This window comes from Lotus japonicus, chromosome 1 (genome assembly GCF_012489685.1).
Source record: "Lotus japonicus ecotype B-129 chromosome 1, LjGifu_v1.2".
Classification (NCBI taxonomy): domain Eukaryota; kingdom Viridiplantae; phylum Streptophyta; class Magnoliopsida; order Fabales; family Fabaceae; genus Lotus; species Lotus japonicus.
This window is the reverse complement of record NC_080041.1, coordinates 98,043,747-98,070,104: the sequence shown is the minus strand read 5'-3', so window position 1 is coordinate 98,070,104 and position 26,358 is coordinate 98,043,747. Positions and strand designations below refer to the sequence as shown.

At 35.3% G+C, this 26,358-nt stretch overlaps 3 protein-coding genes across 7 annotated transcripts; 1 reads left to right on the top strand and 2 right to left on the bottom strand.

Annotated features, from left to right (window-relative positions):
- Positions 1-1,190: 1,190 nt before the first annotated feature.
- Positions 1,191-3,052, bottom strand: LOC130728206 (F-box/kelch-repeat protein At3g06240-like). Its single transcript, XM_057579585.1, has 2 exons — positions 1,790-3,052; positions 1,191-1,500 (listed from the first exon to the last, which is right to left on the bottom strand). The coding sequence occupies exon 1, from the start codon at positions 2,988-2,990 to the stop codon at positions 1,863-1,865; it is 1,128 nt and encodes a 375-aa protein (XP_057435568.1). The 5' UTR covers positions 2,991-3,052; the 3' UTR covers positions 1,191-1,500; positions 1,790-1,862.
- Positions 3,053-4,615: 1,563 nt separating this feature from the next.
- Positions 4,616-13,976, bottom strand: LOC130728205 (uncharacterized). Of its 4 annotated transcripts, none has more exons than XM_057579583.1 (14): positions 13,634-13,971; positions 12,369-12,435; positions 11,970-12,076; positions 11,580-11,618; positions 11,354-11,446; positions 11,146-11,262; positions 10,269-10,364; positions 9,837-9,950; positions 9,542-9,595; positions 8,992-9,039; positions 8,455-8,605; positions 6,176-6,341; positions 5,584-5,653; positions 4,616-5,508 (listed from the first exon to the last, which is right to left on the bottom strand). In XM_057579583.1, exons 3-14 carry the CDS (start codon positions 12,033-12,035, stop codon positions 5,260-5,262), a joined length of 1,263 nt encoding a protein of 420 aa, XP_057435566.1. In that variant the 5' UTR covers positions 12,036-12,076; positions 12,369-12,435; positions 13,634-13,971; the 3' UTR covers positions 4,616-5,259. The 4 variants fall into 4 exon arrangements, 3 of the variants coding, with proteins under 3 accessions (XP_057435566.1, XP_057435565.1, XP_057435567.1); XR_009015593.1 differs by lacking the exon at positions 12,369-12,435 and adding an exon at positions 5,809-5,874 and having other exon boundaries at positions 5,441-5,508; positions 13,634-13,975; XM_057579582.1 differs by lacking the exon at positions 12,369-12,435.
- A 3,427-nt stretch (positions 13,977-17,403) lies between these two features.
- On the top strand, positions 17,404-25,335 carry LOC130728204 (uncharacterized). Of its 2 annotated transcripts, none has more exons than XM_057579581.1 (16): positions 17,404-17,542; positions 17,650-17,740; positions 18,104-18,278; positions 18,370-18,475; positions 18,826-18,908; positions 19,956-19,982; positions 20,060-20,172; positions 20,378-20,437; positions 21,133-21,213; positions 21,416-21,480; positions 22,309-22,365; positions 22,730-22,801; positions 22,936-23,178; positions 23,825-23,940; positions 24,186-24,299; positions 24,870-25,335. In XM_057579581.1, exons 1-16 carry the CDS (start codon positions 17,495-17,497, stop codon positions 25,030-25,032), a joined length of 1,614 nt encoding a protein of 537 aa, XP_057435564.1. In that variant the 5' UTR covers positions 17,404-17,494; the 3' UTR covers positions 25,033-25,335. The 2 variants fall into 2 exon arrangements, with proteins under 2 accessions (XP_057435564.1, XP_057435563.1); XM_057579580.1 differs by having other exon boundaries at positions 20,324-20,437.
- Positions 25,336-26,358: the final 1,023 nt, after the last annotated feature.

Genomic DNA, 26,358 nt, shown 5'->3' with positions numbered 1-26,358 from the left:
TATCCTGTTGTTGTGAATAGAGGTTGAGGTGGTCGTTTCAAAACTAATTTGCGAGAGGGTAATGCGACAACGAATTTCATAGCTAAGTTGGGAACCAAGTGTTTGGCTTACTTTGTTCTTCGTGCTTATCCACAATTGAGTTTGACTCATGTTCTTTACAAGAGTTATCAAGTTCTAGTTACTCGTGGAGAGTAGTTTTCTTTTCTTCAGTGTTAAAGAAAGGTGAGTGCCTTTCTTCATTCATTTCTTCGCAATGCAACACAAAAGAACCACGCAAAAGGTAAACACATTTAAAAAGAAAAATCCAACATGTTTCAAGAGATTTAGCTTGCTCAAGATGAACTACTCAACCACCTTGGTGAGAATCCGAAAACCCACTATGGTAACAGCTTCTTTGACATCTGACTCAATGTTATTTGAGTGGTTTACAAATGCAGAGTATTAGAAGTGAAACAACAGAAATGTTACTGAGTAATGCATAAAATACTCAAGAACCAAGTTTTTGGTATTGTTCTTGCTTCTCTCCCTTATAAGGGATTCCATGCATGCACATAGTTTCGTAAACCAGACTGAGTAAAGAATTAACCCATGAGAAAATCAACTTGCTGAGAAGGTAGCATGGGCTAGTCCTGTTTGTTAAGTTTCAAACTTCTGAGCCAAAAGTGGCTCAGACAAATATTCTGGGTCAGTTTGAGTGACAAAATAACCAAGCATTTTGAAGGCACACAATAGAAAAAGGAAGTATACAAGCTACAGTGTGATATCAAAAGGTTCAATCGCATGATATTTGAACAGAATTTTAAAGCTGAGAGCTGAAATCAATACTCAGGAAGATGCCTACCAGAAAGAGCTTAAAATTTCAATCCATTTGTATCTCTGAAAAAGCAAAAAACTGTGAAAGATATATTCATTTGATGAAACATAACATTGGTGAGTTTATTTTCAGTGTGGGACTTTAAAACAGATAGTTTATATTCAGCATGTGTCTGGTTTTTTACTACAAATTACACATGATGTGATGCCTAACTTAGAGATAGTATCATATGATGCATTATGCATGCCTGTAAACATGTTTCATCTGTACACTCAATTATGGCATTTTCTGTTTACACACAAAAACAATAAATCATATAGTGAACTGATAAATGTGCAGAACATAAGATAAAAAACCAGTATATTAAAAGCCAGTAAGGGGAAAAACTGCTAACACAAGAACAATATTAAGAGGGGAAATACATAAAGAAACAAAATATCAAGTACTAATTCCAACCAGGATTTGCTAACTTTCATACTACGGAACATGATTAAATTCTAAAGTCTATCTACACTCCTACCTTACTAAAATCACCACTACAACAGACACCGGGCATACAAGACTATTTCACATGATATAATTTACATTCTCTTTGAAATACAATGTTTTCTTCTTGTAGTATGATCATTTGAAGGAAAGCTAGGACATTGACCTGACTATACTGAGTATTCTTGCATGCTTCAAGCCTGCAAGAAAAATGAGCTTATTGTAAATATCACCAAACTATACATTGTATAAGAGTTTAGTGACTTTAGTCTGAGAACTGTTATTTAACTCTGGATCGTAGTTGTTTCTCTAACATAATTTTCCACTGAAATTGCCTTTCATTATTCTGAGCAAGCAAGACAAAATATTTTCCCTATGCAGTATCCAACAGTGAATTCAGTAAATCCAGAATCATTTTCATGTAAGCATGCATTCGGCAGTAAATAGTAATAGTACTAAAATGGTGAAAAGGATTGGAGAATTACATACATTGATACTTCATGTCTGTATTTGTTGGTGTCCTCAAATTAACTAGTCATGTCTGTATTTGTTGGTCCTCAGATTAACTAGGGAGTGACAGTAAACTCGCTGTATACATACAACTATATAATGAACGATATTTGCTCTCCCCCGGTGGCCAGAATGCAATCGTCTTTCCTTCATTGTTGAGTCTCAATAATCTTCCATCCACATTTGATCCAAAAACATCACCACATTTGGTGAAACATATTGGAAAAAAGCGGGGTGCGCTAAGAATGTCATAAGACAAAACAATCTTAGTCCAAGATGATTGCACTTTGTACTCTTTCATTATCCATATTTCAGCCATTTCACCATAACCAGAGTAACACAGACCAACACATCCTCTCATCTCTCTTAAACAATATGAACCTTTATTCAACTCCAGAGCTAAACCAGGTGATAGAGCAATCTCCGATAAACTCTTGCTAACCAAATCAAAAGCAAGGAGTACACGAGGATTCGTATCACTAGACGTAACGGTAACCAACCAATGAAGAGACCCATTTAAGAACAAACCACTTCTACAATCAAATTTGAGATTGATATACCTATATTTACCTTTCAGTCTCAGCGAGAAGGGTACATTGGTTCTCAAAGAAAAAAGCTCAATTGTAGGCCAAAAATGACACGATGTTATAGCAACTAACAAGTAATCATCAGTTGATTCATCATACCCAATACCATACAGATAATTAGAATAACGAAAACGGGTCGATCGAATTCGTCTTTGAACACCCGTTGCTGGATTACACACAATGTAATCAGGTGGAAAATTGGGTAAAAGGAAAAGCAGAAACCCTCTGCAAGAACCCAGAACCTCAAGACTAGTGATGAAGCGATAAAACATGTTAACATAGGTGTAATTGAGCACTGCTGCAGATTCATCATCGTTGGGTGGTGATGATTCAATGTCTAGGGATTGGATTTGGGAATCGTCAGTGCAATTGAGGAGGAGACGGTGGGTGGGTGAAGCAGCTAGGTCAAATTGGGATTTCGCAAATTGGGGATTGGAAATTAGAGATAACCACAATTTGGAGACGCATTTGAATCGGAGAAGAGAACTCACCGGTAGTCTCAGTAAAATTGCTTCAACCAACTCGTCGGGGAGAATGGAAGAGAGAGAGGGATTTTCCGCCGTGCTCCTCCTCCGTCGTCGGCGTCGCTGCATTGAGCTGTTTGCTGCACGCTTGAGACAAGAGGAAGGTGTTCAGATTTTGGGAATCCATCATGTAGTATCAATGTGTATTAAAGAAGGGACTAAAATCAACATATGATATATTTTGAGGGACCAAAAACATATTTAAGCCTTATTATTACTCCCTTTGTCACAATTTATAAGTTACATTTACCTAATTCTCTAGAATTAAGAAAATAGTTGCAAGCAATAAATTTGTAAAAAATATTATTTACTTTCCTAGATTACCCATCAATTTCTCTTTTCAAGTTAAAAGTTGTTAAAATCACATTATCTCTATCATATAAAATATGAGGGTAAATATGAAAAGTTTTAATTAATGCTTCATATATATTGGAGATAGGGGTGGAAATAGGCCGGGCCGAGCCGAGCTTTGCGTGGCCTAGGCCTGGCCTGCATTCTTTTTTCGTGGCCCAAGCCTGGCCTGTGGCCTATCAATAGGCCAAATTTTACGGCTTGGTCTGGCCTTTTCTAAGGCCTGGCCTGGCCTACAAGCCTGCTTAAAAGCCTATTTAACAGACAATTATATCAAAAGAATGTCATTAGGCTGGCGGGCTAATAAGCCTTTTATATATCATTGCACTTTCTTTTTAAATAAAAATAGACACCTGCAATTCTTGTAAAACGGTGGTGGTGAGTGGTGACTTGCGGTTTGGAGGAGAGGTGGACTTGGCAGCGGCAGACCGGCAATGGTGGCTGGCTGCAGCCTGCGTCCTGTGCGGCTGATGATGTGCTATGTTGAATATGTCTTGAACCTTTCTAATTTAGGTTAGGGTAGGAACTTAGGGTTTTTTTTTATACTAAAGTATACATAAGTTTAAAAAAAATCAAATAATATATTATTATAGTATATTTATTTATATTATTAATAAAAATAATATATAAATAGGCCGGCCTGTTAGGCCAAATAGGTTTTTTTAATAGTTTGGGCCTGGCCTTTTTAATTAATCAAGCTTTTAAAAAAGCCTAAACCTGACCTTGTTAATAAACGAGCCGAGTCGAGCCGAGCCTCTAACGAGCCAAGCCATAGGCCCCTGACAAGCCGCCTGGCCTATTTCCACCCCTAATTGGAGAGTGACTTATATTTTGGGACAATTTTTATTTTAGAAAATGTGACTTATAATATTGGACGGAGGAGGATCATACTTATTTATAAAAAAAAATTATTTTTAAGGTATACAGTGAAGGAACGGAGCGAACCAGGGCGAGAATTCCCTTCTACATGTCTATGATTTTGACACATGAAGGAGGAAGAGGAAAACAAAGTAGAAGATAACATATATATAATATATAAAGTTCTCTCTTGTCACACATTATGGGCTCCTTTGAAAATTGCTCCCTCCATTGACTTTATAGGTTGTGATGGTGTTGGTTCTAGCCCCGTTTTCGTTGTGCGTGATGTAGGTATGTCTGACTAGGCCCACAAGTTGACTAGGCCCAAACAGAATTACCCAGATTTCATCGCAGGCCCACACTCAATCTCAGCTAAGATTCCAGGCGCTACCTACGCCCCCCTCCATTTGGAACCCTAACAGATCAGCTGATCAAAACTTAAAAGACATTCACAAGTTCGTTTAAGTGCATGTTTAGAAGGTAGATAAGAAACCACATATGACATAAAAATTGCATACAACAATAAGCTATTGTGAGCAGCTTCTCAATCATTTATGCGATTCTTATCAAAACAGACACTAAAGCAAACATGCTATAAGTGATTTAACCATTTTGAATCATAAGTGTCTCCTGATATAAATTTCTGTGTACCCAGCAAACAAAGCTTTTGGGTCCATATCTAGTTACAAATGCTGATCTAATTAAAATGACCACAAACAATAGGGGAAAAATGAATGCACCACCCACCATGGTCGCCATTGTTCTCAAGTACTGCTCGTTAGTTGTTACAGCTCTTCAAGTATGAAGAAATGATCTTTGCTCCTTCTTGAGCTGCTGAGACATCCTTTAAGTACAAAACTACAAATTGTGTGACAGTCTCTTCACATGCATCTTTCAATGCAGCTACAAACTTAAAAGAGCATGCACTGAGCCAGGGCTGCTTCAGCAATGGAATCAACAATATGAATCTCACATCCATGCACATGCATGAAAACTCTCTCATATTGGTGGGCCAGGAACACATTAAGAAAAATGCTTTTGGGATTAGAAGCAATATTAGCCAAAAAAAATGAATTAGACCTGATGCTAATACGAAGACATTGGCAAAATTTTGTTGGCTGAGTAATCTCTATACATCATGATTGTTGGACCCTAGCAATTTCTCCTCCTCTCTTGGAATTTCTGTGAGTTGAACACCGGACCGGGTAATCTTGTTCCACTCATTTTCAACTCTAAAAAAAACCCACTGGAAGCGCCGTAGCATCTCCATTAGAGTGATCGCGAACACTGTCAGGTAGTTATGACGGAGATGCGCAGATAATTTGTACGTCCATGAACAGCGCAGAATAAAGTTGCTTCCGATTGCCCAAAAGTATATCTGAAACTCAGAAGTTAGATTTGTCAAATCAAAGGGAATATGTTTATGTTGCAATAAGATGCATCAGCTTCTTACCCATTGTCGTCCATGAAACAGGTTGGAAACTAGACTTGGTTTGTTGAACTTGAATATGCGGGAAAAGCCACTGTAAGAAGCAAAATCAGGGTGAATACTCATCATTTAAAGTAAAGTCAAGTGTACCACAAAACTAGCATCTCAACCCATGTGCATGTCAAGTTGTTTCTTTATTTTTTTGTCATAAGATTTAAACTTATCAAATTTTTAGGAGAGAATAGTCACTTTGCTCTTCAAAGGATAAGGGGTCGGTCAACTTAGTGCATGGAAGACGGAAATAGAGAATAATTCCTGAAAGATGGAAAACAGTTAATTTAGTCCTTAAAAGATGGAAATAAGGATCAATGTAATCCTTGAAAGATTAAAAAGGTGATCCACTTTAGTCTCGGGAAGGCCTATATAGGAAATGTTTTCATATTTCGGGACCATTTTGCCTATTTTCTTAGTAGGGGGACAAAACTGATTGACCCTATATCTTTAAGGAGCTAAGTGACTACTCACTCATTTTATAGATGTAATCGTTACTTGTATCTATGCAAATGGGAAGGTATGCTACAATAAACCTGAAAGGGAAAGATGATAGGTGCGGTACCTTAAATCCCAATCTCTTGTAATATCCCAGTAAAATGAATAGAGTGAATTAATGACACTTGAAAGAAGCCACAGTGGCCGATAAAGCGTTGTCCATTTCTCAGGGAAGACATGATATTTAAGGGCTGAAAGAAAAATTACGGGGACTGCAGTCGAATATTTTAAAGCTGGAAAACAAGAGCAAGTAGAGTTAGAACACTAGGAGTAATTATCAAAACCATTAGTTTAAATAAGAAAAGAAAAAAGAAAAATAAAAGGCTAAGGTGCCTTAGGATTTGTTTGGGAGTTTTTAGGAGAGAGTAGGAGAGGGGAAGGAGGGTAAGCCCTTCCATTGTTTAGAAGTTCCAGATTCCCCCAAAACCCCCCAATTTGGAGGAAACTACAAAATATAACTACAAGAGGGTTTTTGAGGGGTCTTGGAGGGTTTTTAGAAATACTCCTAACCCTCCCCCTCCCCCCTTTTAAAATTTCCCAAACATGGGGAAGGCTTCTCATAAACCTCCCCCTTCCCTTCCCTCCACTCCAAAACTCAACTCACAAACACATCCTTAGATGTTATGGAGTGCTTGCAACAATAGACATCAATGCACAAGTAGTTTTGAGCATCTTAAAGGAAAACTTACACAAGGCCTGTTTGATACACATGATAAGATAATTTCTGATAGTACTCATGGTAGTAGTGATACACAGGGCATGGTTGTATAAAATTTGATAAATTTTACAAAATGAATTTTATTTAAAATATATGTTATTTACACAAATTTGTTGTGTTATACATATCTTTGGAGAGAAAATCCATAAATCCAAATAAAAACTCATAGCAACTATGTATATTCAATTAAAAGAGGAAGGAAAAAGGATCGGATCTGTATATGGATATTATAAAAATTTAATAATTTTAAATTGATATGCATTTAAAAAATTCAAATCAATTATTACTTAAAATAGATGAATGAATATGCATTTGCACCAAACAACTAAGTCGTCATCTACTCTGTAAACTTAAATATCAAATCTAATACAGCATGCCAAACAAGTCCTTGAGGACCAATCTAGAATATGCTTCAGTGGTTACTTGGTCCCTAACTGTAACTAGTATGCAGGATTGGTATTTGATTGTAAGCCCCTATGCATTAACAAGTTCGCAGTTGATATGTATGAGTTAGCTGGCTGACTCAGAAAAATACGCTAGTTCTGCAGGCAAAAGAATATTGCCTCAAGCCATATGACAGCCAGCAAAAATGACAGAACAGAACTCAGAACTGTATAAGAACATATCAATTATCAAGAACCAACAGGGACAGAACCACTTGGTTCCCAAATGGGGCGGTCGAAAAAAAAAATCTTCATGATATACAAATGTTGTATTCGCCCCCTTAAAATTTTCATACTGTATTTTCCGGTTAGTCATTTTTAACTTTGCTTAATGTGTTAAATTTTCGCCCCATACCTATTTTTTCTGGTTCCACCCTTAAGAACCAAGTGGATAGATTTAAAGCAATAAATCAAATAGGAACTAAGATTTATCAAAATGAACACAATGAACTAATCGTCCACAAAAGAGATATAGGATTTAGAAGCTAGGGAAAGCCTAACTCCAGCTTTGATAAAAAAGCTTTAAGTCATTATAGAGCATATAACCAAGCATAGTTACAATTTGTTCAATAACCAAGTGGACAACAACTACTCAACCAGGACATGTCACAAAATTTAAGTAGGAGTGGAAATAGGCAAAACTCGGCTGCAGTTCTCAAGGTCTAAAATGACCTACTTCTCAAACTTAAGGTCTTAAGTCTAACTTATTAACCTATGCCTAATGTAGGTCATTCTAAAGGCCTGGCCTGAACATTTTAAAAGTCTAGTGTAACCGAAAGTATGTTCGAAAACCTATATTTTAATAAGATATTTAAACAGACAATAAAATCTATCTATAAATAGGTTGCATCTCTACTTCTAACAGGCGTTTAGACTTAGATCTTTGAGTAGGTCAACCTGATTAAATCTTTACATTGACCAATAAATATATAATTTCAATACATTTTAATAAAAATCTGATATAATGATAATAACAGTATAAAAATATTATAATTTTAATTAATAGGACGACCTGATAGGCCTAATAAGCTTTTTAGATGACCCAAACACTGACATTATTTTGGTAAATAGAGTTTTGAAGAGTTTTGTAGCCTGGTCTAGGCCTAATGTAGGCTAAGTTATAGACTCTGATGAGTAACCCAACCTATTTCCATCCCAAAATTTTAGGAGAGCGAAGGCAATTACCATTGAAGAGACAATTTTTTTCTCTGGTGTCTTTGTATTGACGAAGACATTGCAATAAACGCCATATATAAGGAAGAACAAGAACCATTGGTATCGCAACTGAGTGACTACCACAAACAGAGTCAGCTTCAAGCCAAGCAATTGTGGCAACCTGCATATCATAAAAAGATAAATATTTCGTTCATGTCCCCATAGAAAAAATATGGAAGGAACTACATAAATCTACGCAGGCAAAAGATGACGTAGTACAGTAAAAATAGTTTTGATGAAACAACCATGTATTGCCCAGCTTAGCACCAACTACGTCAGAGTTCTAAATGCAAAGTAGTAGAAAATAAACGTAAAGAAAGAACAATGAAAAAAAAAGTGCAAATACAAAATAGCTGTATAAAGTTTTTACTTAAATGTTTAAAAATGATCAAATGATCTGTGTTTAACTAATAAAATTCTGCAAACATACGAGTACATTTTAGGTATGTTGACAAGTTACTAGCAATAAAAAGAAAGAAATTTTGATATCTTTGATTTAAGCAATACCTGTCTGTTTACCATTCTACAAACGGAACGCTCCAAATCTGAAAAAACCTGTATGCAATGAACAGTTAGGAGCCATAACTAGAAATACCAGAGAACAAAACTCATCAACATTGAAAGAACAAATGAAGAGAAGAGAATTGATATTCTTACTGAACAGATTTGAGTATACAATGGAACTGGTACTTATACAGCAATTAGCTAGGGTGCATACATCTTATCATACTTCTGATAGCATACTATTATTACACCTCATTAACTAACATACTAACCACCTGAGCTATCATAACTTCCTTTCAAGCCATTTTAAACTAACTACTAACTTCCTCACTAATTTCCTCCTTTGGCTGCTCTAATAGGAAGCAGGAATTGATTATTAAGACAAAAAAATCAAGAAAGATCACAACAACGAGGGTTTTCCCCCAAAAAAGACCATCAAAAGCAGTAGTAAGGTGACAATCTAAATATACAAATTTCTAAGCACTTAGATATTCACATTTATGAAGTATATAGAAAATTGCACCAAGAAATGTACTATTAGGCTATGTAGTACCTTTGCCATGGAGGTTAAAATATCAGCCACAAAAAAGTCAGGGAATGTAATTGGCTGCATGAAGAAAAGAACTGTTATTTGTGAGGCAAATGATAAGCTTTATCATTGATGAGAAAATAACTAACAAACTCATAGAAACTATTCAAAACCTTTGAACCAAACTATTAGCAATAGATTAGTAGCTTCACATCAACAAACTAAAATAACTTATTGGATGTTTCAGGTGCTTTACAAAAGGAACCAAATCCAGATAAACTCAAAAGTCCATATCTGGCATGATAGTCAAGAAGCTTGCCTGCAAAGGGAAAGCTATCCGCAATAATGTCCTCAAAAAGAAGTACCGAGAGGACAAATAGAAAATATCAAAGGGAAAGATCAAGATTACTGAGACACAAATGTAGAGAAGTACCTGCAATATGTATATTAGATTATCAGAATATAGGTAGACAAAAAGATTATTATAGGAACGATCACAGGAAGCAAGTCATTTGCTGGCACACAGGAAGAATTATTTTATGAAAAAAAATTAAGACATCAGCATCTACATGAAAGCATAACTAAGAAGTCCCAAGCAACAATACAAAGAAAGAAAATTACATCACATATCATGTAATCAAAAAAACAAAATGTATACAAAAAACAATTCAATGATTGTCAAGTTTAAGGAAGAAGTCAAATTCAACTGGTTAAAGAAAGCTAGAAGGAAAGAACAGAGTAGATACTAAACTGGTTGAGATGCAGCCAACTTTACTTCCCCATGGGAATAGAGATAGAGATAAGCAGTCATGCTAGTAGGGACAATGATTGTCATCCAAGTGCTACACTGAAAATAACACACTAGTTGAAGTTAATATATAAACATACATAATGAGTTTATAGTAGTAGCATCATCAAACCATGCTATTGACACAACCTCTAGACGCTCTGTCAAATAAAAAAGTTTGAAGTTGATGTAAGAACAAGGATTGGCGTTTAGACTACATCTCTATCTTACAATCTGTGTAACGTCATAGAATGAAGCAAATATAGATTAACATGCATTTATCATAGAGAAACTGAAGAATACATTGCACATCCTCAGTAAAATAAGAAGATAACTTGCAGATGTCATTACTAAAAGGTATTTGCGGGAGGCTTTTCCATCCAAATGTTACCAAGATGTACATGAGAAATGTTGATGTGGCAGATAGTTGATTGCTGATATGTTTTAGGTATGTTGATGGATAATTATAGTGTGATTACAATGTTGATTGAATATTCTTGATTTGTAATGCAGACAATCACTGCCATTTAGTCCATATTCAAGTGTAAGCCTGGACACGACGCCCCCTCTAACTTTGGCTAACCGCCAACTGTCCCTTTACAAATTCTTAGTTTTAAAATTTTCTCGGCTGTTGACAACCCATACAAAGGCATAATTTTTTTTTAGTACATGGGCATTTATTAATTTGATTATCGGTATGTTTCAAACAACTAGATACGCACCACAACTTCATGGTTGAAATATTAATAGTCAAAATCGAGAATCAAGAAAAGCAACAAACAACTTTCCACTTGGTATTGAAATTAGTTTTCTGAAAGAGGAAGGCAAAGAAGTTGACTACCTTCCATATCTCGTTATGAGTAAGGTGATTTTGATCAAGATCGAAAATCTTGGTATAGCTTACATTGGATTGTAGAAATACCCACAAATTCACTCCCCAAAGCCAGACCATCATAGTCTGTAAACGGTATCAACAAACCATCAGGCAAGGTTTCACAAAAATTGTCTTCAATGTATGACATAAACAGAAGAAATAACCCCTAACGCACCATAAGAAGAAGAGGGTTGTAATACAAAAATGCCTCATACAAAAACAGATCTCGCAGATTTGCATCCATTCTCATGACAGAATCCCAACCAATCTGATTAAGAGAAGGAAAGGTGAGTATTACGTGTGGAAATAGGTAAAGAAATTATAAGCGATTTATCAAGTGACATTCATTGCTACCCCTGGAAAATCATAAATGTTATAATAGAGAAAGGACAGGCTTTGACCTTGCAGCAAGTACAGCCCCATATCAGAAAGAGTGTCACCTGGAAAAAACATAATAATAGGCAGAGGTTCATAAACACTAGGTTTTATAAAATAACAGATAAATCAAAGACAAACATCCAATTATGATAGAAATATAACTAAATAGGCACATACTTGATACTCTTAGAAATATATATAAAATCATTCATGTGTTTTCACCTAACAGCTTAAGCTTTTGGGATAGTAGTTCATGACATGGTATCAATATAACATTATAATGGACTCTTTTAAAACCCAGGAAACATTAAAAGAAGAAAAAAGCCATCCAGACCCTCTTTAAATTATACACATAAATCCCCCTAAAAAGAGAAGAGTCTAGTACTGAACATATGCAAGATATAATAACAGACCTTGAACCTCCAGAGAAAAGTAGGAGAAGGCATGCTACTCTGAATGGGTGGAATCATATTCTTCATTGTATCGGCTCTACTGTATTATAGGACCTTTAGATCTTCTTCTACAGAATAAAATTGATATACTTGGTCAAAAAGAGTGCGTAAGAATATAAGTTAGGCATAGTGAAATTTCGGGGATAAAACAGGGGCGAGGGGCAGCTAAACAGAAATAAAAATGAATTTATGCCCATTAAAGATGGCTTGAACTCTCAAGCGTAAATGATTATTTTCAATAGAATCATAAACATCAATGTTGAAGGTCAGCTTAGTTTTATAAAGCTCCCCAATATGTTTGGGGTATAGGGAAGAGTTGTACTTGTACCCATTGTATGGGTCTATAAAAGGCAGCCTTACCACTACTCATAGTCTTAAACCTGTGACCTTCAGGTTACATGGCAGCAACTCCAACAATTGCGCCAAACTGCCAGTGTTCCAATAAATGACATTATTTAACAAATATAAGGGAAAAAAGATAAGGCCTAGGACTTACATTTTCTTCGCCACCAGTGGATTTCACACTTTCAGGTAGGCAGCCTTACTACTCAAACCCAAAACTTTCAGGTTACATGGCAACAACTCCAATGATTGAGCCAATGCTCCAATAAAAGTCATATTAAATTATTAATAAATAAAAAAAAGGCCTATGACTTCACATTTTCCACACCACTGATGGATTTCGCACTTTCTACATAATCCAGATTCATAACTAGCTACAAGCATCCAATGTTGTATTGGATATTTGGACTTGATAATGAAAATTCATTGCTAAAGTTTTCCACAGGAAAGAATCTTAACTCTCCAGTGTTCAGTCTAAATTGTTCTGAATTTGCTGCAAACGTTTGATAATTTCTTGTTAATAGCTCATTAGTACCTAGGTCATTGCCAGGATGTACAAGGCAGGCATGAAATATCCATTTACATCGCACCATGATTTGCTGTGTTTAAGCTTCTACCGCTAACTTATACCAGGAACATTGCAATGGCTTTTCTCTACTGCCAAGGTGGTAGCTTTAGCTTTTGCTCATGCAGCATGTGCACTAGGGTCTCACCCCAACACTATTTCCACTTGTCATAAAATTATAGAATCATCATTATTATCTAACCAGAAACTCCTAATTCATTAGCGCAATCGATTTCGGACTTTTAAATGGAGAGTCCAAATCCAAGAACTCATGGAAATATGGGTACTGGGATACCAAGGATAACCCCCTACATTATACATGCAAAATCCAACACCCCTAGTGAAAAGCTTATAAATTTGGCATGCAGTATAATAGGAGCAAATCCAATTCTTCAATAAGCAAATCCCACATCAGAATCAAAGAAAAACAAAATTAAGTAATCAAAGTCCACACATTTGACATGCCTACTATGAGCAAATCCATTTCCAATTCTGTAACAAATTTCAAAGCTCACAGCAAAGAAAATTCAAACCCAAATAAACACCCAGCAATACCCTGTCAGGGCCAAAAATACCCACATAACAGAAGTCACCAAAATCAAAACTTGACAATCACCCACCATTCACAGAGGCTTATAACCTCTGAAATCCCAATTATCAACTTCTGGGGGAAGCAAAAAAAATTGATGAAAACATGAGATTGAATCAGATCAGTTACCTGTTGTTGTGGTCAGCGTGAGTCCGATCTGAGAAGAGAAGTACGCGAAACTGTTGAGAAGCGCAACATGACAAGATGGAATGATGATGGTGATGAAGATGTTGCGTAAATCTCAAAGCATGATGCTTGCTTGCATTGTTGGCAATGAGAATTGAACAAAAGAAAAGGTTTGGTAGTGATAGTGTTCTTATTTCCCCCGCCACTCTGTCTCTGTCTCTGTCTCTGCGTTACCAAAAGATTCACCACAATTTGGAATTCTGCTGCACAAACAGAGAGAGGTTCACAACATTAGATTTCAGTACAAGGAGTGGTTAGTATGATTAGTTGATTACTGTTCTCATCACCCCCACTTTTCACTTCTTTTTTTTTTGGGTGAAAAATGGGAAACAATGAAAATTAGAGAAATGTATTTGTATCAATTAACAAAAATTACTTACATAAATTTTTTATTTTGTTTTTAAAAATACCTTTATAATTCATAGTTTGGAAAATTCTAAGAAAGTGAATGATTTCTGCAGATATGTCAGTTATCCTCATTTTAATTCATTATTGAATATTAAATATTAATAGTAGAAATCTTTTTCAAGCTATATCATTTATATTAGAGTTTGTTCTGCTTATAGAGAGGTTTAGTTCTTCTAATTCGTCAGCCATTTTTTATGGGTATTGACATATAAGTCTTTCTGTCAGATTAAACGTTAAATAGTTTTTTTTTTCTTTCAACCATTTTTCAATTGTATTTTTCAATTGTTAATATGATATAGAAGGATGGCTTGTGTGTGATGAGGCATATGCGATCATGAGGAGCTTTGTGTGGAAAGGTTGTGAGGGAAAGACCTTCATCGTTTTCATTGGGATAAGGTTGCTTGCTCTAAGAAATTGGGTGGCATGGGGTTGAGGAAGACTAAAGGGTAGAATGTCAGTTTGTTGAGAAACAAGTGTAGAATATCTCAATGAAGAAAGATAAGTCATGGACTCATGAGTTATATGGTGAGAGATGCATATGTGGGAAAACAAGATTTCCTTTGACGATGGATTGTCTAGTTTGAGATCTCCAGTGTGAATTTGGTTCAGAAAATTAAAACTTATCTCAGGGAGGGGCTTTCAATTCAAGCTTAGGAATGGGGAGTCTTCTTCTTGGTATGACCCATGGATGAATAGGGAGCCTCTTTGTAAGAGAGTTAATTTTGTAATCTAGGACGTGAATCTCTGTTGCAAATGTTTAGAGCCAAGAGAGGTGGGACTTGGAGTTTTTGGCGACCTTGCTACCAGTCGGGGTTCGTCAACAAATTTTGAGTGAATCGTCATTTTCGTCCCTGAGAAAGTCAGTGTCGTTCATAATAGTCCCTTTAAATCATTAATGGTTCAAAAAATCCCTGAAAGTGTTGACGTCGGTCATAGTAGTCCCTATCTAAGTTTAGTCGTTAGTCCCTGAGACGGAAAGTGTCAATGTGTCACGTTATATGCCACGTAGATTTCAATTTAGTCCCCGACGTTATCAATTTAATCCCTGACAGATAATTAAATTTAATTAAAATAATTAATTAAAAAATAAAAAATCCTAATTAAATTTAATTAAGATTAAAAAATAAAAAATTATTAATTACTAATCCTCCTCTTCACCTTATCTTCAGCATCTTCATCTTCAACCTAAAAAACAACCAAACCCAAAAAAAAATCTTCAACATCATCCATCATTTTTCATCCTCAAGAACAACCTTCATCCACCACCATCGATTCTCTCCTCAACACCTTCAAATACCCTTTTCAAAAAACTCATTTATTTCTTCTTACTTCTTTAATTTTTAAAACAAATCTCAATCATAATCTTCCATCTTCATGTCTGATTCCAGATCCCACCTCCAATTCCCTTCCCCCAACACCCAGACCCAAAATTTCCCTCTCCCTGATATGATAAAGAACCACCACCATCAGTTTGGGAAAACCAATCGCAGCCTCTGTTACAACCTCCAGCACCTGATCTCGACCCAACGCTGCAACCTTCGAACTTGTTCACCATGTTAAAACCGTACTTTCACCCAGCCAATCACCGCAAAATTGAAGCTCAAATCTCTCAGATCTGCTACATGTACCATCCAAAACCCCATAGAGAAGGAACTACCCCAGATGGGAGCCTTGAAGGGAAAACGATGGTTCAAAATCGCGGCCCAAATCTCTCAGATCTGCGACCTCACCGTAAAAAAATCCTTTCTTTTTGGAGTGGCAAATCCTTTCTTTCTCTAATGGGTTTGGGTTTTTTCGTTGGGGTTTCTGGAATCCGTCAGTTCTAATCAACACTAGCCATGTCTCCACCTTGATTTTGTTCATTCTGTGACAAGAGATTTGAATGGGCACCCGATTCTGATTTTGATATGTTCATGGTGTGGGTTTTTTCTTTGCAGAAGATAAGAGATAATGATGGATAAACTATTCAATCATGTTTAATTTCTTGGTGTGGTAGGGATTTTGGTTTGGTAGGGATTTTGGGAAAAAAATTAGATCTGTTTGATTGAGATCTGGGCTTTAAATCTTGTTCATGAAAAGATAGCTATTGAGGCTAAGCAGCCCAACTCTGCCATTCGAAAATAAGCCAGGGTTCAACTCATCAAAAATGGGAAGAAGATTGCTGCATTTGTTCCAAATGATGGTTGCTTAAATTACATTGAAGAGAATGATGAAGTCTTGATTGCTGGATTTGGACGTAAAGGCCACAGGTGGTGCATTATTGACACAAATAACTGGAACATTTAGCATTTACAGCACTCCCCAAATACAAAATGAATGGAAGAGAAGATTTGATCTGTGCAGGGTTATTTTTTATGTTTTGTGTTAATTTTTTTTCTTTTTAATTAGATGAATGATTTAGTTAGGTGAACGATTAATTAGGAAGAAGAGATTTAATTAAGGATTTTAATTATGATTTTTTTCAGAGTTTTTAATTAAAATAATAATTAATTATTTTCTAATTTGTATTTGTATTTTTTTAAATTTTAATAAAATTTAATTACCTGTCAGGGACTAAATTGATAATATCGGGGACCAAATTGAAACATACGTGGCACATAACGTGACACATGGACACTTTCCGTCCCAGAGACTAACGACTAAACTTAGATAGGGACTATTATGACCGACGTCAACACTTTCAGGGATTTTTTGAATCATTAATAATTTCAAGGGACTATTATGACCGGCCCCTTCTTTGTTAGGGACCAAAATGGTGATTCACTCACAAATTTTGGATATTAATGTGACCCTTAATTTTTACAATGGAAGGTTGTAATGTTTATGCTGGAAGGGTTTGAGGGAAATATTCTGCCAGTGTTTGTTACAAGTGGTTGGTTAATAAACGCTTGAGACAACAACATGAGGGTGTTCTCTAGGAGATTAAAACTCCTTAGAAGATTGTGCTCCTTATCCTGTTCGCTTGGTAGGAGGTTATCCCTACCAATCTTCTTCGATCATAAAGGGGGTTAGTCGTGTTTTATATATGCCACAAGCGATAGTTGTAAGACCTTACATCATTGTCATTGTACTAAGCGGTAAAAAACTAACATGAGTTTTTGGCTGTTAATAAATAAATATATTAACAAGTTATAATTTAAAATTGTGAAGTTAACATAAAAAAATTGATCAAAATACACATTGCTAATGGAATCGAGTACATAAGAAATTTCGAACTTGAAATTTCGGAGCACATATTAGGTCGAGAAAACTCCTTAATTAGGCTTCCTTAATTAAATTTATTATTATTATTATTATTATTGTTATTATTATTATTAATCTATACTTGAAAAACCCTTTAAACCTTGAACCGCTCCTATCAAAGTCAAGCGCAAACCAAAAATTGAGCTGCTAGCCATGGAAAACCCAGAAGCAAAGCTCGAAACTTTCATGCAGTGGCTGCAGGTTCGTTATCTTCATTTCTAATTTACGGCCCAAAAGCTAAACATTTCAAACATTTCGTGTTCTTGTTTTTCATTTTGCTTTGAATTTCGATTTGTTATTGATTTCAGACAAATGGGGTGGAGCTACGAGGTTGCAAGATCAAGTACTGTGATTCCAGAAAAGGGTTTGGCATCTTTTCTGATAATGATGTTTCTGATGGTAATATCAATATGAAAATGGAGTTATTGCTTGATAGCATGTAACATTGTTTTTTGCTGTTTTGAACTGGAAAGTATGTAGCTTTATGCAATTTATGTTACTGCATTTTTGTTGTGCAATCTTGGAATTGTGAAAAATCATCCCTTTGAATCAAAAAATTGAGATGTTATGTTTTTGCTTTTTCCAATACAAATCCTTGAAAACGGAAACAAAGTGAAAATAAGGTGGAAATTTTGTAACTAAGTGCTTATATCTCAAATACATTTTTGATTTTACCCTGAATGCTTGTGCCTTATAGCTCTGTAGACCTGTATGTTGACTTTTGGAAACAGATGAAACCATTTTCATTTTTCTGAATGATAGGGGTTCTGGTGGTTGTTCCACTAGACTTAGCAATTACTCCGATGAGGGTGTTGCAAGACCCTCTTTTAGGACCAGAGTGTAGGGCAATGTTTGAAGAAGGAGATGTAGATGACAGGTTATTAATGATGCTGTTGCTGACTGTGGAGCGTTTGCGTAAGAATTCTCCATGGAAGCCGTATGTATAGTTGTTTGTGTAACTTGTGTTATACTTTATAATTCAGATTATATTTTGAGTTTCACTTTTGGAGTGGTTAAAATTTGAATAGGTACCTTGCTATGCTTCCAACCACTTTTCAAAATACACTTTGGTTTAGTGATGATGAACTTCAAGAGCTAAGAGGAACCACATTATATCGTGCAACTGAATTACAGGTAATTTATCATGGGACTTGGCTTTTTATACCATAAATCAATTTGATTTAAACTGTTTTTGAGTAATAATAGTCAATATGAATTAGTTGTCTGCAGTATATTTTGGGCAATTGCTTGAATGAGAGCATGCACTAGATACGAAATGAAAATTACATATAAGCCAAACCTAGTTTTTTTAATATGATCACCAATAAGTATTAGAGATATATTTCCTTTTTGGCTGATTCGACCTGTGAGGTGAATCTGTTTAGTTTGTTTAATAAGGTCTGAGATAGAATTACATGTCAACTATGCTATTTTCTTCAGTCATCTTAACTTATAGTTTATTTCATAACTGTTTTGTCTTGCAGAAGAAAAGCCTGCTGTCATTGTATGAAACTAAAGTGAAGGATGTAGTCAAGAAGCTTTTGGCTCTTGATGGAGATTCAGAGATGTATGTATGGAGTAAAATTGTCTTTTTACTGAGTTGTTTATTTTTTGTAGTGGTATATTCGTGGTTGACAAGTCTTGACACCTGTTGAAATCTTGACATCTTGTAGTTTTGAGTTAGTTAATGTCAGTTATATGTCGATGATATTTATTTTGTTTCGGGATTGAGAACTACAGTTTTGAAAGTATAATCTACTAGTTACCAGTTTACTGCTTCACCTTATATGGAAATATGAAACCAGTATACAATTAACAACAAAATGTGGATGTGCTACACTATGTTAAATGTGCACCTACTTGTCTTCATAAATCATGTTCAAGATGTTTTACTTTTACTCAGATGTGAGTCATCTGATTTAGAATGAGATGTGAACCATAGGATTCATGCAACATGGGTAAACTAAAGGAATGCTTGGGGTGTAATTTGTAATGAAAAGTATGACTTAAGCTTGTAGAATTTTTTTGCTACACAACTATAAGACCAGACCTGTAGAAGAACCAGTAAGGAGCGTAAGGGAGATGGCGAATAACTGAGTAGTTAGAGATTGAGAGAGACCAAGAAAAAAAGTCAGGCAAACCATTAAGAAAGGTTTGGATATAAATGGTTTGTTTCTACACATGATTCATGATAGGATGTTATGTTATCATTTGATTCATGTAGCCAACCCCTTGTTATGCTTGTGTGTCATTTGGTCATTGAAGTGCTATGATAATTGATGTGTCTTTCTGAAGAATGCTAAGATATAGTCCATTTCATGTTAGAAAAATGCATAGGTTATAGGATCACATTCAGGTTACTTTCTTTTCATTTGGTTATAGTCTTATGTTGTAAGTACAAGATTGTTGAATTTGAAATGTATTTTATACAATGTAATTTACACCCTTACATTTCTGTTTACCCTAAATTTATTAGCAATAAATATGACTTATTTCTTCATTGGATGAATTGAAATGTACTCTCTAGATTTTACTTTCAAACAGCCATTTCTTTGCTAAACTTTAGACATTTACATTTCATCTTTTCTGTCTGACCTTTTTTTTTCTTTTTCAGTGAGTCGTGCTTTGAAGATTTCCTTTGGTATGTACTTCTAGTGAACTTTTATATGACTTAAACTAAGTCCTTGGAGGTTGATAGCAGACTTGCCTTGATGCTAGGGCAAATTCAGTATTTTGGAGCCGGGCTTTGAACCTCCCTTTGCCTCGTTCTTATGTATTTCCAGAAATGCAAGAAGTTCAAGAGAGTTGCATTCTAGAAGCTGATGAAAAAAGTAACTTCATCTCTTTTTTCCTATCTAAGTAGTTTCCTATAAGAATTTTCTCTTCCTTGTGTGTCTAATTGAGAGGTGAGGTCATCATTTAAAATTTTTCTGAGTTTAAGAGTTAAAAGTAATATTAAAATAGGGAAGTGTTTTTTTTCAGTAAGCCAGGATAAAAAACAGGACAATCTAACCAAGGAAATTACATGTAACACAGTGCAAGGAGACACTGTATGGGTTGAAGGTCTTGTCCCTGGCATTGACTTCTGCAACCATGGTAACTTGTTGCTTGACATTCACTTTGCTATTTTTTTAAGTACTTTCCTTTTCCTTTATTCATTTATTGGGATCTGGTTGTTTCCCCGTTAGTTGTTGTTTGATATGAAACTCAGTCTAAGTGCTTCACCTAATAAAATTTAGTCAAATAATTTCTTGACATGGTAGCAAAGTCTCGATGATCAAGTGACCAATATTTCAGCTTTCCCCTTTCTGATAAAATTTGGTACAAACTACAAAGCAATTGTTGCACTTCAAACCCCAACGAGTGAAGAACTGTTGTGTGGGAGGGAATAATATATATCTTGAACATTTCTGTAAATTTATTGATAGGGGATATATTACCTTTATGATATGCCAGTTGCTGTTTGTCTTGACTCTCGTGATGTTAAAGGGGTATTCTCTTTTGCATAATAACACTTATCAAAGTGGTATTCTTTTGTTTTCATAGTGACAGTGCCATGTGGTACTGCTGTACTGGTATCATATATAAACTAAGTCATAAATCCAGATGCAAGGTTCACAAGTGATAGGAAATATCTATTATTGCTTTGAGAAATGAAAAGTTAATGAACTATTTATATGCATATTAATGTGTGCTTGGCTTAGTTCCAGGGTGAGTTTTGGCTTATATGGTAGATATATCAAATACCTCATGCTAATATAGTAATTTACCTTAATTACATGGCCAATCAGATCTGAAGCCAAAAGCGACATGGGAAGTTGATGGAACTGGTTTAACAACAGGAGTTCCTTTCTCCATGTATCTCATTTCCGGTAACATTCTTTTCGTGGCTTTTCAGTGTCCTTGTTAACGACCAATAAAGTTATTTCCTTTTATGTACCTCTGCAGTTCTAATAGTTACTGTCATATCTCTAACATAATTTCCTTTTATTTTTCTCTTTCATTTAAGCATTTTTGTAATATTGTATGTCGTAAAACTATTCCTGTCTAATTAATATTTTTTTTATTGCAAAGCTGCTCAAAGTCCCTTGCAGACTGATCAAGAAATTTCCATTAGTTATGGCACCAAGGGAAATGAGGTACTTTATATTGTGTTATGATTGGAAAGAAAATGAAAAAATATAACCAAATTCCTTTATTCTTTTATACTCTAGAGTTTACTTTTCTCCCTCTTCTTTATCAAGCACTAATCTTTTTATGTGCATGCAGACACATGGGGGAAATAAGGTTTGTCATAGGAATTTTTCATGTGGCTAATACTGGTGCAATGTTTTGTTGGCAGTTTATTCAATATGAGTATATGACTAAAAGAAGGTTTAATAACCATATACATAACTATTGTTCGATAAATGCAAATCTAGACATTGCACCATTGACTTGGCCTTTTGGCTTAGTTGAGTTTCTCATGAACCAACTATCCAAAAAGTTGAAGTTGTTGGGTGAAGACACCTTATTGGTTTTATATTATATTTCTAACATGTTCCTTCATGCAAGAGCCCATTGGCCTTAATTTGGTGGACGGCCATGGTACAAGCTTCATAACCAAGGCCAATTGTCTCTTGCGTAGACAATGCACGCCTTTTTATTAAAATAATAGAGTCAACAAAGATTGAACTCTAGAACACTTAGTCATAGAGCCTCCAATGTCATGTCATGAACCAACTATCCCAAAAACCTAAGTTGTTGGTTGAAGAGTGAACTGAAGACACATAAATGATTTTATATTTTATTCCTAACAGAGTTCACATCTACCATTATGAAACATTTAAAGTTTTGAATATATACTTTCATATATATATTTACTAAATGTGAGTAAAAGTCAGTAAATGGAGCTTCTATTCTGTTGAAGGCTATTTGAATCTTATTTCAAGTACTACATGGTTTCCATATTTTTCAACTTGATGCAGGAACTTCTATATCTGTACGGTTTTGTCATTGATGGTAACACAGATGACTATCTCATGGTAATGACTTACTCTTGTATTCAGTTTCTACTTTATTGAAGATTTATGTTGTTTATCACTTGATCTTTAGAACTATGCCCCCAATGTTTGTTGCTATTTGGCAGCTTTCATTTACCAGAAGTCTTACTAAAAATCTTTAATATTAATAATATCCAACTGTTCTTTATCCATTTCCTTGCAATAGTAGTACAATTAGTTTTGGTTTGCAACTACAGTAGCATTTCATACTTTGACCATACTTTCTTAATTTTGCCCATGGCTGCTGCCATTTTGCTTCAGTTACTGTCTCTATATCATGGGCTGTTTAGCACGGTTCATACAGTTATAGACATGGCTTACTAATCCGTGTTGTTGGGCTGTTCAGGTCCACTATCCAACAGAAGCAATTAGTACTATTTCTTTTTCAGAAGCCAAAAGCCAGCTTCTTGAAGTGCAGGTATGGTAATAATATATGTTAACCTTTAAGCCATTTTTTTAAGAAGTAGAATATGATTTATCTCTCCAACTTTGTACTACCTATTTTCTAAAATTCCCCCCTTGTGTAACTTCACTTTATTTTTGTGTTTACAGAATGCTGAAATGAGATGTCTTTTACCCAAAGCTTTGCTGGAGCATGGATTTTTTCCATTAGGCACACGAAACAGTGGAGAAAATAACAAGTCCAACCAAGTTTGCAACTATAGTTGGAGTGGTCAGCGCAAAATGCCATCTTATGTAAACAAGCTGGTTTTTCCTGAGAAGTTTATAGCCACCTTGAGGACCATAGCCATGCAAGAAGATGAGCTTTTCAAGGTTTCCTCAATGCTGGAAGAGGTAAAGTTTCTATGCAGCATTTTATTTTTCATATTTCCCTTGGATGTCAGACTTAGCTCCTGCCCTGACTATTGAAACTGTGTTTTCTTTTGCTTTGGTAAATTTTCTATCAAGATTTGCCACATTTCCTACCCTTTGCATCGCTTAACTAGGACAAGTGATGTGACTCTGCTACTTGATATGTAGTTCCATGCTTCATGGGGACAGCATCTGGGAATTGTATGATACATTTATGATTTATCTTTTATAGGCAAAACAGACCTTACCTCTTTTACATTGGAATTTCCCAATACTTGGAAGAAATTAATAATTCAAACATAAAAGAATAAATGGAACCACTAATTGTAAATTGGTGCTGAACATAGTACAACAACAAAAGCTTTATTCAACTAAGTGAGGTCGGCTATATAGTAAATTGGTGCTGAACATAGTACATGATTTTTACAATGCATATAAGGTCATTTACATTTCTTTCCTTTAATTTCCTTTGATTGCTGGCCGATTTTAAGCTGGGATAAAATGAAGTTAATTTATTACATCTAGCCAAGACCAATAGAAAAGTACTAAGCATTATATTAATTTGAATTTTTTATTTTCAATTTCCTCTGATTTCAAACTTCATAAAAATTTTATGCTTTCTATTAAGCTTGCTGGACCTGAAAGGGAGAGACAACCGTCTGATACAGATGTCCAATCAGCAATATGGGAGGTGTGCGGCGATTCCGGAGCCTTACAATTGCTTGTTGATCTTCTTCATGTAAAGTGAGTCCCAGGAATTACACAGACACCATAATTGTGGATAGGATCATGTTAATCACAACCTGAAATATTTTTAGTACTTTACTCAAGTGCATGCATTGCAACTTTTTTCCTGGAAATGATGTTAAATTTTTTCTTTTTTATCTCCAATGTGCCATTTCATTTATGGAGCAAATAAGGACACATACTAGAACACCAACATTGATATATCTTATGTACAATGCCTAATTAACTTCACTCCATTCAAGGTTGATGGATCTTGAAGAGAGTTCTGGAACAGAAGAAAGTGACCATGATTTACTCAAGAAAGCCCTTATTATTGATAGCCAGGATGATAGCAAACAGTGCACGAGCAATTTAAGGTAAAAACTTGTGTACTTGATCTCAGTAATCATAATCATATACCTTAGATTATTGGAGACCGCTCTGGTACTTATCTTTTATCAAGCGTACTGGTACTTGATTTACAACTTATGGTGACACTGCTAAATCTTCTTTTATGAATCAAATCACTTTTGAAATCCATGCTTTTATAATTCTTCCATGTTTAACATTTTTGGTTGCATACAAGTCTAGGATTGTTGAGTGTGAACTGTGAAGTGAGTGTGTATCTTACCCCTCCCTGGATTTAAGATGCTAAACTCCTGTGATTCATAATTTTCTTAGTCTGACAGTGTACCATCTTTCTATTATAAATGTCAAATTGTGAAGTGTTTGTTGATTGAAAAGATTTGCAAAGTATCTAAAATTATCTCATCAGCCAAAGAAAGCTTGCATTCCTCACCTGATTTATAATTTTCCTACTGATTTTTTTTGTCTTTCAGACCTAGCACAATAATGTCAGATGATCCATATAGCCAACTTCACTTAGTTGGATAAGGATTTTGTTGTATTCTTTGTCTTTCTAATAGTTATTTTCCACAAAATTTCAGCACATTTGCAAATGACTCAGAAGAATCAAAGTTGATGATGACTAGAAACAAATGGTCAGCTATAGTGTACCGGCAAGGCCAGAAGGAGCTAACTCGATTATTCTTGAAAGAAGCAGAACATGCTCTGGAGTTATCACAAAACGAAGAGGTGAATGCTCCTTGATGAGTGATAACCATATCAAACTGTATAGTGTTCTTCTTGTTCCCTGATTAACCAATAATTGGAGTAAACTACTCTCATATTCGTCTGAGAAATAGAGTAGTAGGACACATTAGTCCCGGTAATGCCAAATGATTATCGGAAGTGTTATTTAGCCTGTTTTTCTATTTTTTGTATGCCCTTAAAAGATATGGGTGAACAAGTCAGACATGAGGATTTCATGAAAAACGTTCTTATTTTAAGTTGCATTTGTATGAGAGAATTTATATACCTTAGGAAAAAATGTTATTTTTCAGTTTTTTGACAGTTGAGTTTAAATGTTCTTTATTCTTCATTTTCCAAACCTTTCAACCGTGAGAGGTAATGACATGTATTTAGTTTTTTAAATTCTACATTTAGAAAACTTTTCGTACACCACAACCCGGGTGGTGTACTCAACTTTAATCTTGTCCTGAAGAAAAATCTGTACCTTCAATGCATATGATGGGTATGGCCATTTCATCAGCATGAAGGTTCAGGGCTTTGTGGTGGTTATGCCAGTTAAATTTATATAAGGATTAATACTAGATAGAAATAGGTTCGAACATGAACATGACATGCTAAATTTCAACTAATATTCCTCCAACCATCATCACAAAACTGATAAGCAACAGTTATGATATTAAGTGCGTTTATAACCTGCCCAGAAGATAGTTTTTGTACATATATATACCAAAATTTGGAGTTCTAACTGGGCTGGTTTGGCCTACACCTTTCATTACCAAAACAACTGTTTAAAAAGCATGCCAATAATTCTCTATTGTCTATCCTGCTTCTAATTCAGCCTAGCTCTAGCTTATCAACCTTCTAGTCCTGCAACATGCTTTAGCACCCACCCTACTAAATAAGCAGCAGCTGCAGCTACACCACCACTGAAAAGAGTGATTGCCATGGAGAACATGATGTTTTGACCTGCAATCCTTGCCTTTGCCATCCCAAGAAGAGCCAGTGCAAGTGCAGAAACAAGGCAAGCACAAACATACTTCACAGATTCACTATCCGTGAAAGGTATGAGGATGATGAAAGAGAGCAATGGAGCTGAGCCAAAGATCATGAAGGATGCAAATGTGACTAGGCCATTCTTCCAGGGCTTCACTTCTTGGTCAGCTGGCAGCATTCCTCTGTCAGTCACCATTCTCTCGTCCACCAGGATGCCATTATATTTTGCAAATATGTTCACAACCTTTTACCAGTTAACCAAATTCAGTCAATTTAGATTTTAGAACGAACTACCTATGAAAGCCAAATATGTAATTATCAAGTTTTAAATTGCAGTTGCGGCTGGAAAAT